This window comes from Leptosomus discolor, chromosome Z, assembly GCF_034619465.1.
Source record: "Leptosomus discolor isolate bLepDis1 chromosome Z, bLepDis1.hap2, whole genome shotgun sequence".
Lineage (NCBI taxonomy): Eukaryota > Metazoa > Chordata > Aves > Leptosomiformes > Leptosomidae > Leptosomus > Leptosomus discolor.
In genome coordinates, this window is record NC_141419.1 from 58,841,562 (window position 1) to 58,855,516 (window position 13,955).

Here is a 13,955-nt window from a genome sequence, read left to right on the forward strand (position 1 = left end):
TGAGTTGTTTATATAATGATCTAGGTACAGTTGAAAAGCAGTATAACAATGTCAAAAGTAACCATTTCTTTGTCTTATTTTAGGTGGCTGTACTTAACAAATTCAGTGAAAGCAGTGGGTTAGGGATAAGCCTTGAAGCTACAGTGGGACATCATTTCATCAGATCTATCTTACCAGAGGGACCAGTTGGACGAAGTGGCAAGCTGTTCAGTGGAGATGAGTTGCTGGAAGTAAGAAAAAATACTACTTTATTTTAGTCTGCATTCAGTAAGATGTTTGAGCAGTGACTGACTTGCTTCTCACAGGGTATGACTGGGAATGTTGCGTATCTAGCTGCATACCAGCCATAACCAGAAGTGCTTGAGCACTCACTTCATATATTTATTTACATATACTTATATAAGTACATATGCTTACATGCATTTCTCAGCTGATAGCTGATGTTTCAGATACTATTCAAGGTCACTGAAAAGAATACCTAGCAAAAGCATTAAGATTTAATAGGAATATGCCTACACAGTGAAGGAACTAAACACCTGTGTACTTTTCTAAATCATTTTCTTAGAATTAAAATGTGAATTTTCTTCACGTAAATGCAAGAAACATGAAGTGACAGAGTATGTGGTGCTTGTAGGGTGGTGTCATGCAATTTATGAGACTAGCCATTCAGTTCAAAATGTATCTTGGTGCTGATTCTGAGCAAAAAATTGAGTATAAATTAAGGGTTGACAATGTCCATTTGTGTGTTTTTGTTTTATTTTGGTTTTTAAATGAGGTGATTAGTGAGCTGCGTTTTTTTTAACCTATTTTTGTTTATTGTGCTTCTAAACACTGTGTATTCTCTATTTATTGAGGTGAATGAGATCTCTTTACTTGGAGAAAACCACAAGGATGTGGTCAATATCTTGAAAGAACTTCCTATTAAGGTGACAATGGTGTGCTGTCGTCCGGTAGCTCCCCCCATTGCTCAGTCGGAAGTACTGGAGAGTCTAAGTCTATCTGAGGTTCAGCTCACAGAAAAGGTATTTTTGTCTTAAAAAAATCACTGTTTCCTCGAGAAAAAAGAAAACGTATAAAGTTCTTATACCAGATTAGAAATATGTTTTAGTATTTTAGGACTTGGAACCAGATAAATAGAAAAAGGCAAATTATGTTCATCAGCCATACTTTAGGCCACCAGAAGATGTCAATCCTGGTAGGTCATGAGCAGAAATACTGTGGAATGCAGGTCTGTCTACCCAAGTACTTCTGTTCTGCAGGTGGGCTGTGGGCGTATGGCAAACTGAACTCTGCGTTCTTTAGAACTGGAATATATTTAATCTGGTTTTGAATTTTGCTTTCTGGGTTTGTGTTGTGCAGAACTGTGTATGCATTCACTTGCAGACATACTTCTGTCACTCCTAAGTGCAAAGCTCTGTGCAGCCTGATGTACTGAACATGTAGGAATGGCCTGCAGTATAGCATACAAAGCAATAGTGTTTGTATGAAAAGGGAGACAGTTAATTGAGTTCTGAGCAAGGCACAAAATTCAGTTAAGCTTTTCTGTGAAACCCAGGGAAGTGAAGAACATATATCCATGTGTGTGTGCGTTTTGTTTTTTTTTTAAATATTCTGACTCCAATCAGTGCTACTATGTATAGAGCATGGCATATTTTTAGACATACTGCTTAATAACAGATATTTCCTTTATATTTGAATATGTGTACTAATGAAGTTCACTGAAGATTTTAGTTTGACAGAAATTCCATTTTGTAAATATTTTTTCCAGTGAGTACTTTCATATATGTGATATATGAATATATATCATGTGTATGTGGTATGTGAATTCTGTGCTAGGTTTATCAGACTTGTTTGTTAATTCCGCTGAGTGCTTCTACTTCCTACGTGTTTAAAGACACATCACTTATTTTTTGTCTTGTTCTTAGTGAGTAGAGTTTTGCCTCTGCAGATTCACAAACATTTACGTTTTATTGGTGAACATTCACTGTTTTTCTTAGGCTCATGTAGAACTTGGATTCATTGGCTCCTCAGACACGGAGGGAACAGGTTTGGAAACAGCCGACGAGGGTCAGGGTATGGAAGAGGTGCAGAGCTCGTCTTTGGCGATGTGGGAAACAGAAGTACAGGACATTGAGCTGGAGAAAGGGAGTGTGGGACTTGGATTTAGCATATTGGACTACCAGGTAACTTCTGCACTCCTTTATTTGAGTAGAGGACAAAATACTTCATATTGTTTGGATCTCACAATGTGATCTAAATACATATTTTAAGGGTAAATATTAATGGAAATGAAGCAAAACAATAAAGCTAAAGGGATATCGCTACTGGTAGGCATCCCACTAGCTACCTTACTTATTCCTCTTACTGTATTAAGACTGCAGGTGTTAATGATAGTGGTAATACTGGTCCAGAAAAACAGATAATTCGTGATGTACTAGGGTCTTCAGAAGGCTCGTCTTCTAGTGCCTCAGGGGCCATGAGTGATGTAGTCAGAATATTCAGGCATTTGCCATATATTTTGCACCTGCAGTGAGGTGCTTAGGGCAAGATCCAATAAAGTACTTAGATGCTTAAAGCAGGATTTACTAAAATCCAGAACTGCAATTCTGAAATCACTTGCTTAGCTGCTGTCTGTCCAGGATCTGCCTGAACACCCACATTCATTTTGTATTTGACTTGAAAATTTGTGGGTATCTCAAGCTGTGATTCTTGGTGTGTCCCAATGAGCTTCTCAGTGCCTGTCTGCTCCCTGCACTTGATCAGGGTCCCAGAACAAATGTTCGTCCTGTTCCCACTTGTCACAATGGATAATTGTTAATCTGACTTCAAGTAATTTCTGCCTGTGGTCAGTGTAGGCTTTTGCCCAGCTGTTTAGTGGTTCTGGTCTCCCCCCAGGTCTCTGCTGGATCTTGTCCCTAAGAGTATATGCATTTGCATCTGGAGGTCACTTCGCAGGTGGAAATCGTGCCCACAGGGCACTGCTTAGAAGTAATCTATGTCTCAGTAGTATTTGGCATTTGCACACTGATGAAGAGCAGTGTAGTTTAATAGTCTGAAGGATAAAGGCATAGTAAAGTATCTGTTTTACAAAACAGTGATTACTCTTTAATGTGTTGCTCATGATGCTCTTCAGTGAGACACCATAGCTGAGCCTGAGTATTTGCAGTCCATGTCAGCAGAAAGTAAAGGATGTTTTTGCTTCAGCCTCTTCTGAAGCGTTTACACAAACAGTGGTTACCTATGTGGTTAGTTACTGAATTTTGTTTTATGGATGGTAATACTGAAGGGCTGTGGAAAGTACCTTATATTGTTTTATATGTTTTGCCAATGTGAGTTTGATTATATCCTACAGCTCTAGTCAGCTTTCTGAACCTTACCTTTTTTTGATGTCAGAATATTTGTGATTTATCTTATGTTTGCTCCTTTGACATGTGGTTAAAACATTTCAGTTTCTCACTGAAGTTTCATCTAAGACTGTGAACAAGAAGTTTACAGTGAGATTTATCTTTGTATTTTGCTGCTTCCATCAAATTTTCAATTAATTTCTGATGAACAGTGACTAAGGTTAAGACGGTTTTGTTCGTACTAATATGTTCCTTATGTTTTATACAATGGCAGACCTGTAGAAAAGTCTACATAATTTCTTACCCCAGGGGAGACCATCACATACACTAGAGAGGTGATTTTTTTAAAAAAATGTGTTATGTAATGTCATCTAAAGTGACAGTGTAAATACACGTTGTTAAAATAGCGATGAAGATGTTGGTGTTCAGGCTTAAGCGCTACTTCCAGCAATGCTAGTTGTATTTCTACTTGTGTTTTGTTGCTCCATGGCATTCTTCTGCACTAACTGCCATGAAGTATTAAGGGTCTTCTTGGTGTGCATCCCTCCCTCTCTCCCTCAATGCTTCTCTCTGACACTAGCTTTCAGCAGTCTCCAGTTCCTGTGGATTTGGGTGCTGCCTTGGTGGTGTGCATCCTTTCAGATGTATATCTTGGCATGGAAACTTGTTACAGTTGCATGCCAGTTTGTGGGTGTTTGCTTTTCTCTTCCTTTTGCTATCAGTAAAGCTGATACATTATTACATTTCTTGTTTTTTTCTCTGTGTGTGCACTCAAGTGAGTTGGTGTGTGTTGGAAGTATTGACATGTATTGATATTCCTTGTGAATGTAATTCTGTAAGAATCATGCAAATGTGTGCACCTGTGATAATTGCTATAACAATCATACATTTCTGTTACTAGTGTTTAGTGCTATCAGTGCATTGGAGGATGGGGAATTCAAAGCAGTTTTCTTTTTTAAAAGCAAACACCACTTTGTTGTTTCTTGTTGATTAGAGTGCTGTATTGTTATGTTCCTGTCTTGCATAGAGTGTTTAATTAGGCTTACACAAGGACTTGCCTCTTAAAAAAAAAAAAAAAAAAAAAAAGGTGCTTTCTCAGCTGAGCAAAATCTGATGCCATGAAGTATAAGAGAGTTATTGAAAAGAAGCCCTTTGTTCCACCAGAATGCACATGTTAAATTTGCCCCCGGCTGCATTGCCCAGCTGTATTCCCAAACTACTGAGTGTAGGGGAGGATGAAGTCTGCAACGCTGTCATTGCAGTAAGAAGTTTTTGAATTTCTAGCATGTAATTGCTTGTTACAACATGAACAGCACTCTGCAACTGAGCAGTATTTTGTACTGGAGATATATGATGGTACATCATCTAGAAAGCAGTAATAGTTTTCATATTCAAGAACTAAAAATAGGTGGAAGTCTAAATGTATGGGCAGTATGGACAGTTGCTGCTGAGGATTTATCTGGACCAGAGGTCCAACTTTTTAAATAACCCAACTCTGTTAAGTTATTAAAAGCTCACGCATAAAAATTAGCCTCACAAGATTTTATGAAAGAGTAAATAAAATGAAATGTTTTTCTTCCTTTTATTTAATTAGGATCCTGTTGATCCAGCAAACACTGTAATTGTGATTCGCTCATTAGTTCCTGGAGGTGTGGCTGAGCAAGATGGCAGACTTCTTCCTGGAGATAGGCTTATGTTTGTCAACGATATCAACTTGGAAAACGGCAGCCTGGAGGAAGCAGTACAAGCACTGAAAGGAGCCCCAACAGGAACAGTTAAAATAGGAGTTGCCAAACCATTGCCTGTAAGGATTTGAGAATTTGATGTGTGCTTTTCATGTCATTTAAGCTGGTGCGTGGTGGTCCTGACTTCTACGTACACTTTGTGTGCTTTGGATACAGCTGGCTGGCTCCAAATTTGCAGAAACAGCCTTTGATAGGTTCCTGTATCTCCTTGTGTGTAGGAGTGGCCTATGCAGTGTATGACTGGTGTAGTGATTGCAGGACCTAGCCCACTTGTCTTGCAGCTGAGAAAACAGCAAAGCGTCTTGCAACCACCACAGTCTTTCAGGGCTGCAAGTTGCCAGGCATAATTTTATACACTTTACAAGATTCTCTGAATGCGTGAGATGGTGAAGTGAACTCAATTCTATGTAGTTTGGCTGGGATTTGCGTATTCCTTTGCTTTGCAAGGTACAGTACATACCCACTCTGTCTTATGTAGACTTCACACTTTATGTTTAAACAATGGTGAGCAATCTTCAGTTTGTATCCCTCAAAGTGTTTATTTTAGTATAGCCATAAATAATTTCAGGCTTGATTTTAGAAGGTAGTGTGTAACAATTAGAAGATTAAGGTTGAAGGAGACCTAAGATTACCTAGATAGTGTATCAGTAATGATGCTAGTAGACTAGTGTCCATGGTGTGTTAAATTCAAATTGGTAGAATGGCATCAGTTCATACAAAGAAGATACTTTTCACTATGTTTGTAAATGCAAGTGCAGTCTTTGGGGCTCATTTTTGCTTTTAATGAAATTACAATCTTGGATGCAGATGCCAAATTTTTATTGTGAGTGGATCTTTTTGGAGAGGCTGGGAGGGAATGGCTGATGTTTGAAGTTACTAGAAGCTTTGCTTTTTATAGTGGGAGGGTACTTTTTTAACTTGCTTTGTTAAATTAGTTTTTTGTAGTGGAGACTGTGTTATCCACTGAAATGTCTTGCAAATCAACATTTTCATACTTATGAAGATGTCACTCTAAAAGAGAAAATGCATGGGAGTTTTGTTTCTGTTCCCACTAGTTTGTAAACATTCAGCATTTGCACTTTAATGTTTCACGTATCACACTTGCCAGTTAATTGAACATTGTGAATAATCACTAACTTTTTTGCAGTACTGGATGAATACACCTAGCACCAAATTATGTTGGAAGAAGCAGCTGGTTTATAGTCAGAATTATGTTTTGTCCTCTTGAGGCTGTTCCACCCGGCAGATACAATCTTAAAACACAGACATTGGATGCAGTTTTCCTGCCTCCTAACAAGTTTACTTTCTGGCTACCAAGGTTGCGAAGGCCTCTGCTGTTAGGCTCTTTCCCTAGTGGCAGCTCTAATGCCAGTTTTAGTATATATTTAATAAGACCAGAAATTGAAAATTAGTTTAGACAAAGCTGTGGGCTCTGGATAGGCCACTTTCATTACTTGGGGATGTAAAATGAGATTTGAAGCTGAATCAATTCAGGTAAACTTGGAAAGAAAGATTTGTCTCTTTCCCTACCCAACATTGTGACCGTAATTCAAATGAACTCTTTGCTGAATTTGGAATTAATTTGCCTCTCTAAACCCCTACACATAATGCACTCTGCATGCCCTGTGTCCTGGCCACTCATCCAACTCAGAGCTTCGTTCTTTCTGCAGCTTTCACCAGAGGAGGCTAAGGAAGATTGCTTTTTCTACACTGCCCAGTCACTTGAGGAGGAGGGGCCAGCTGATGCAGCCCTCTTCCATGCTGAGCTGGCTCTGGTTAGTGGCCCAACTTACCAAAGATTTCTTAAGTCTTTGCATTTTATAATGAAAGGGGTTGCTTTGTTCATGCTTATTTTTTAGTGTTTACTGTCAACGCAGTACTCATCCACCATAGTTGGGATGGATCCCCATGTGGTAGCAACTGGCATCTGGAGATCTTAGCTGTTTGCATGGGCTGTGAATCTGGCCTATGATATGTTAGTTGCTGGAAAAAAAAAGAAGTATTTTGCTGAGATTTCAAAAGTACATGGCTACCCACTTCTCCTTGCATACACTGAGTATCCCCTTTGAAAATCTCACCTTGTGTAGAGAAATGTTCATGTGCTTATTTTGTAAATAAATCTCTTTGCCTGTATATCATAATACATAATTTCTCTATGTTGAAAAGTTTTTGGAACTCTCTTTTTGCATGTAAGCCAGCCTTACAAGGAATACTCTCCGTCTTTAAAAGCTGCCAACACTTCTCCCTAATAGTATGCTTTAGACTTCAGCATCAGTCAGTGATTATGAGATTTACAAGGTTAAAAGGTGTTCACTTGTACAAACAATGTGGCTTACTGAGCATTCAGTGCCTTGCAGAGCCCAGCAGATACCAATAAAAACTCAGGTAAAACAGACAGAGGATATAGGACTCCACAAAACTCCCCCAAACCAGTATATAAATACATTCCAAGTGTGTCTTCTCATGGTTATTTATAGTGATCTCTGATACTGAAGTTAGTTAGCCCTTCTGGGGACATAAATAGGGAAGCACCTTGTACTAAACACCAGAACTTAATTTGTTAGAGAAAAACCAAAACCTGAAATGGTTTCTTCCAAGACAGAAGTCTCGGAATTACTGATTCCAGTATGTTTGCTATATTTTTACATTTGCAAATGACAAGCTGGTTTTAATAACTTGCTTTTAAACAAGACTGCCTGGTTTTGCTTCTGCAGTTTGTTACCTTGGCACAGTAGTTAGATGATAGTATTTGCCTTACTCTGTTCATTCAGAAGAAGTGTGAAAAAGACAGGTTATGTATTGTAAGTATCCTTTGATTAAAGGTATGTTGAAAAGATCAGATTAAACCTTTTAGTATTTCAAAATTTGACTTCTATCTGTGATTCATCTAAAAAAATTAGAACAATGAAAATGGCAGATAATAATGAGGTTAATTAAACAGTTGGCAGAGTTGACAATTTAAATGTACAAAGTATGAAATTGAATGTGCAGTCACCCAGTTGAAGAAGTGTTTACAGTGTGCACTGATGAGATACTGTTTTTCATAGATAAATCTACATTCAGATTCTACAGGTCTGTCCCCATTTTCCACAAACCTTTTTTTTAGGACGTAGCTTTGGTAACACTAGTCTGCATTTTCCAGAAGGTGGCATAGATTTGGTAACAGTAGTCTGCATTTTCCAGAAGATGGGCTGAGAGTAAGTTACACCAAAGGAGCAGTTTGAATTAGTTGTTAAGTCTTTAGAGTTGAGACAATAAAAAATGGATTGTTTCCCCCAAAAAGGAATCAATTTGTTGCATCACTGCATAATGTTGCTATTGGTGTTGTGAATCTGACAGAAGAGTTCATAATATGATTAACCACAAGAGGCTGAAAACCAATAGTTAGGTCCAATCTCTGCAGATGGGTGCACTTGGCTGCTTTGTGCAAGTTTACTGCATGGCCGTGGCTCTGAACTCACTGGTCATTTTCATTAGCATAGACTGCTCTCTGGAGCTCTGCCAGGGGACATGGAATTATAATCAGAGTGCAGCATGTCTTTTAGGACTTATTTTTTTTCTAGAATTTGAAGGTATATGAGTCTTCATATAAGAAGAAAAAAAGCAAAAAATACTGCACGTGTCCATGTCTGGAACTCTTTAAAATTTTATTTTCATGTAAGACAGGACAATTGTCCGTAGTAATCTTGTCGTCATATGTAAAACATTTTGCAAATCACAAAGAATCATATAATGATTTTTTCTTATAAATGTGTTGGAAAGCATTACAGTTTCCAGAATGTTATTTTTTGTATCCTTTTAATAAAAACCTGAACCTATGAAGTTGGGTGGAGGGAACATTCCTGGCAGGTGGCTCTAAGTGAAGCTCCTTATTTTTTCAGTGCTAGTTCCTGTAAAAGAAAATCGAAAAGAAAAAAAAAAGGCCCCGAAGAAATGAAAATACTGACACTAGGGAGTACAGCAGAATTCTCCCAACACCTCATACTTCTATTAAGAGGCATGAGCCTGCGTCAGCCCTGCCACACATTCCAGTTGAGCCTGTCACTTTACTTCAGATATTCTTTACAACCTCTGAAGATGTAACATGAATTGTTACTGGAAGCAGAAATTTTTCCTACTGTGCTGTGTAAATATAACTTCAATGTAAAACATGGAGGGGGAAAAAAATGTGACAGTCCGTATGTAGCAGCGGAGGTGCATGTGTTTGGGGCTTATGTGGCGTGAAGGTGACAGATAGCCTGGCTGATTGAATTGCTTTTGTTGTTAGGTGGACTCCAGCGAGGCAGATCTAGCGGATGAGTCCACCTTTGAATCGCAGTATTCTCTAGAGAGTGACGTCTACCAGGCTTCAGTGATAGCTCTGCATGGCAGTGCCTGTAGCGGTGAGCTGAACTACAGCTTCTCTCTTCCATTGTCAACTCCCAAGGTAAAAAGGAGGATGGTTTATTGATGACAAACTTTGATTATAAGTGTGAACAGGCTGTATTATTAGATATAAATGCTTTATGTCATCCTGGTTCAAACTGCACTGTTTGTTACCAGATTAAGGTGCAGTTTTGTTTAGGGTAGTGCTGATGTCTTGAAGAGAGAGGCAGCTAGAAGGTTGAAAGCTTGGGTTTGTGTTTTGTATAGCCAGACAAAGTACGGTGAGATGATTGTGGTGTTAAAGCTGTGGTGAGCAGTCTGCGACAAAAACTTAATTGTTATTACTTCAAAGCACGGTAAAGAATGGTTACACAAAATAACTGCATTATTCTACAGTATTTTAGGTATGAATGGTAACACAAAATAACTGCATTCTTCTACAGTATTTTAGGTATGAAAAGCAAGAGCAAGTTTTCATCCTAAACTTTGATTTTATACTTCATTAGTATGTTTGCTAATTAGTTTACTGTGTTGAATGAAATGTTCATAATGTCACTGTAATTAAAAGTAAATCTGTATATGTGAAACTTCTGATTGCTAATAATTTCTATTTGAAGCCAGTAAATGAAAATAAATTTTTTTAAGAGCATTACAAAGATCAGTATCTTTTTTTTTTGCTGGTCACATACCCATAATGACTTGATTGTTTGTATCAGAGTTGATCTTTTGTTTCTCTCCGTGTTTTTTCATGCTTTTTTTTTCTTGGCAATCTGTAGATTTATTTCACTAATCCAGAGTCTTCCAAGTAATTTCTCCTGGTAGTCATCTTTGAAAGCGACATTGTAGGGAATTCTTCCAGGGTTTGCAGTCTATGGTCTTGAATAGACTAGCTACTGCTGTTTTCTCCACACCTGAGCCACAGTAACTCGCTTTATCCATTCTGGAATATGTTCAGCCCTTATGAGGCACTGGTTAGAAAGCTAAATTCATCTTCTAATGGTTTCTCCTAATCCACAGAAGAGCACATCTGTGCTGTGCCAGTGGGACAGATTGCGTTGTTTAACTCTGTAATTGTTACTTAAACGGATTATGCATTTGCATGCTGAGAAGCATTTTATGAGATAGAGGCTGGATTTACATTATGTATCACGTTGAGGCTCTGGAAAGTCTTAAGTTATTTTCAGCATTGACTTAAAGATGGCTTTGGTTTACATGTTTTTTTAAAGATTATGGTCCTGACTTTTCAGTGCACCAGTATGAAGTGAGCATTAACTTCTCATCAGGTAACATTTTATACTCTGCAGCTATGAGTGATTTCACCAAGTAAACATAGTGAGAAAATCTGTTCATAAAAGAAGACTTCTGAAGCAAGTGAAATGCAGTAAAAACGAAAAAAAAATTGTTATTTGATGCTTTTGATGCTATGAGGAATGCAGAGGTATTTCAGCTATTTCTGACTGCAGGGTACTTGGCAGGTTCTGAATGCTTTTGGTGTCATTTTTAAAATAGGTGGTAAAAAAATACTTAAAAGTCAGAATAGTGCAAATGTTCTAATGAGGCCACATGTTGCTGTAGTTACATATTCCTCAAATTGTTTTTGTCTTCAAAAATTACAGCGTTGTCTTTTAAGTGAGACAAAAATAAAAACAGGCATATGCTGCAACTCTTAATATGTATATGTGGCTTATGGAATAAATGTTGAGTATGATCTGGGTCTTGTTTTCACTGACTTGGGAAAGGATACAGAACAGACTTAAAAGTAGATGTTCCAGATGTCTTCAAAATCATATAGAATAATTTAAATATAGTCCTAGTGTTCTGTTCTCCAAAAGGTAGGAAACTATTTCATTGGTTATATCATACCGATTAGTTGTATTTAGGCTTTGCTCAATTATCTTCTCAGATGTTACTGAAACCACTTATTTACAGGTGAATCTTTTTGATGATTGTCTGAGGGCAGAGCAAGCATGTATTCACTTAATGAAAGATGAGAGAAACTAATTCTAAGGCCTTTGATACAAAAAGTTGCAAAATATCCCGATATCATGGGAAACATGTTTTCCTCACCCTTTGGAAAAGGAATGGAAGAATTAATAGGACCAGTAGATAACAACTAAGACAGATAAAGGTAGACATTCTTGTGACTACATTTTCTGTTTCAGAGAAAAATTTCTAATATTGATGCAGAGCCTCTAAGTCCAGCCTCTAAGTCTTTCTGGCCTGCATGTTTTTAAAATTACTTATTTTGAAAGCTCAGCTAGAGAATATTTGGAGTTGTTTTCTGTGTGGGGTTTTTTTTTTTTTTTCTCTCCAGGAGGTCGTAATTATTGAAATCCCTTAAAATACTTGAAATGTGGAACCTTAGAATCTTGAAAGTCTGCACAAACCTGTGTTCGTGCAGACTAGTTAATCCTAGTACTGCAGTCATGATCAATACACTTGCAAGAGGTACTAACTGCTAAGCTTATGTACCTGCAACATTGTATCTCATTTTGTCACACTTCAAAACCTCCATGTTCCTTTTTTGCTGAGATTTGACTGAGTTTTTGGTTTTCCCTCTTTGTGTGGAAGGGATGTCTAAGTATATTTCTACTCAGTAAAAGGGATGATTAGATTGCATACTTGTTGTCTGAGCTGCTTGAAATTGCTCTTTGCTAGCTAAATGTTTTGAAAGTAAAGGCCTTGGTCTTGCAAAGTTCTTCCGACTGAGAAAGACAATTGGATGCTTAAATTTATTAACTTGCTGGAGTTATGTCTAGTTTGAGAATGTGTGAGTGGACGCTACTTTGTTGAAGTTAGTGGAGAGTTATTGATGGGTACCAAGTTAGAATCTGGCCTTCAGCAGTAACTTATTTCATTGATTTCTGGTATTTTAAAACAGAAGAAATTGAGGAATCAAGTAAATTTTATAGTAAAATACCTCTTGGGACCTACTGAAGAAACTAATGTAACAACAAATGTGGTTAAATCCTATGAGATTAGTTTCTGTTTAAGGTTTTAGTATGAAATGTACTTTTTAATCGCATGTTGATTGTTCATTGTCTCCTATGTTTAACAGTCTGTTGGAGAGGAATGTTCAAGTGCTGCAGCTGATTTATGTGCATCTGACAAGAATCTGTACAACATGGATCTGAATCAGAGAGTGAAAGACCAAAAGTCCTTAGTGGACAGTAGCCTGGAAACTGCAACTGCTTTTACTAAAAAGGATCGTCTGCCTCTGGATGTTTCGAGTATCAACCAAAATGAAAGTGAAAACACAACACGGACTGGATCTCAAACAACAGCAGAAATTCCACTAAGTACAAGCCTTGCTACTACTATGCAGCTTGATCCCACTGGAAAAGTAAAGATTTTATTATTTTAAAAAAAATATAATTTAAAAAAACCCATAGAAAGGCCATAGTACACCATAGAATCTCCCACAGAAATTGACACTGGCCAACAGCCATGTATGGTTCTTTGGTTATAAGTGTCCATCAGATGTGGTTGCTCACATCAAAACTTACAGATTTATATCTGTGCAAAACAGGAGATAATTTATGTCATCAAGATAGTCATCGCCCAGAGACTGGCAATACGGAGTCTTGAGCAATTCTGCTCTTACCTCACAGCAGTAGATACTACTGGACCCCAGTGGACTACTGGGCAGGCCAGGGGGGTTTTCTTACAGGGTACCCTGCTAACCTCTGCAGAGACCTAGGCATAAGGAGGAGGTGCACAGCTGGAAACCAGCCCTAGGAAGCCAAGGAGGAGTGGTGTGAAAGTGTTGCATCTTGGTGTTCGCTCAAGCCTGTGCAGTTCAGCTCACAAACTGGCCTGTCATGCCCCAGTATGCAGACATAATATTCCTTTATATGACAGTCTCTGTGATGTGGGTTTTTTTTTTCCTTCCATGATTTTCTTCAGTAATTTATTAGAAATTCTTCAGAGCTACTATTTCTTGTAAGACTTGTTACTTTAGGACTGTCAGATTGTCAGATGTCTGTGGTGAATGAGCATGAGAGCCCTTGAATTCATCCCACTAATTGTAATAGTGTAGCTGATGTCCCTAAATTAAAAACGTACTTTATGGTAATTTACTATATTACCTGAAAGAAAACAGAAACCTCATGTATGTCGGTTTGATCTTTGGTGGACTGACTTTTCCAATGTCTGTATTAATGGTACACCTAGCTTTTGTGTAAGGTAAGATTAGTTGATAATGTCTGTATATTGATTAGGTTGATATGTCTGTATATTTTTATCTTGGTATTCTGAGCTGATATTATTTTTTCTTGTGTTAGGATCAAGTGCTTTTAGTGGAAAAGAGATGCCCGGTATCTTTAGAGGGAAGTTCCATAACCCCAGGTTCAGTCAAAACCATGTATGGGAAGACTATCACCATTGCAAAAGGAAACTCAAGTCTAGGTAAGGTAGCTAATATTTTTTGTAACCAGTTCAGGAATCTGGCTTTCTGTTTTTCTCCTATGTTTCGTGTTGTATTAGTAAAGACTAAACATTT

General features: G+C 37.8%; 1 protein-coding gene across 4 annotated transcripts in view; it reads left to right on the plus strand.

The window, feature by feature from the left end:
- The window catches only part of MPDZ (multiple PDZ domain crumbs cell polarity complex component), an 89,046-nt gene that overhangs the window by 28,858 nt on the left and 46,233 nt on the right, over positions 1 to 13,955 (plus strand). For 3 of the 4 annotated variants that reach the window (XM_086480483.1, XM_086480484.1, XM_086480485.1), the window contains exons 13-20: positions 84 to 230; positions 855 to 1,022; positions 1,998 to 2,183; positions 4,939 to 5,148; positions 6,760 to 6,864; positions 9,357 to 9,515; positions 12,513 to 12,797; positions 13,738 to 13,861. In XM_086480483.1, the coding sequence (XP_086336609.1) occupies positions 84 to 230; positions 855 to 1,022; positions 1,998 to 2,183; positions 4,939 to 5,148; positions 6,760 to 6,864; positions 9,357 to 9,515; positions 12,513 to 12,797; positions 13,738 to 13,861 (1,384 nt within the window). Of the gene's footprint in view, positions 1 to 83; positions 231 to 854; positions 1,023 to 1,997; positions 2,184 to 4,938; positions 5,149 to 6,759; positions 6,865 to 9,356; positions 9,516 to 9,921; positions 9,925 to 12,512; positions 12,798 to 13,737; positions 13,862 to 13,955 lie in introns of all 4 variants that reach the window. The other variant, XM_086480486.1, reaches the window with a different exon arrangement.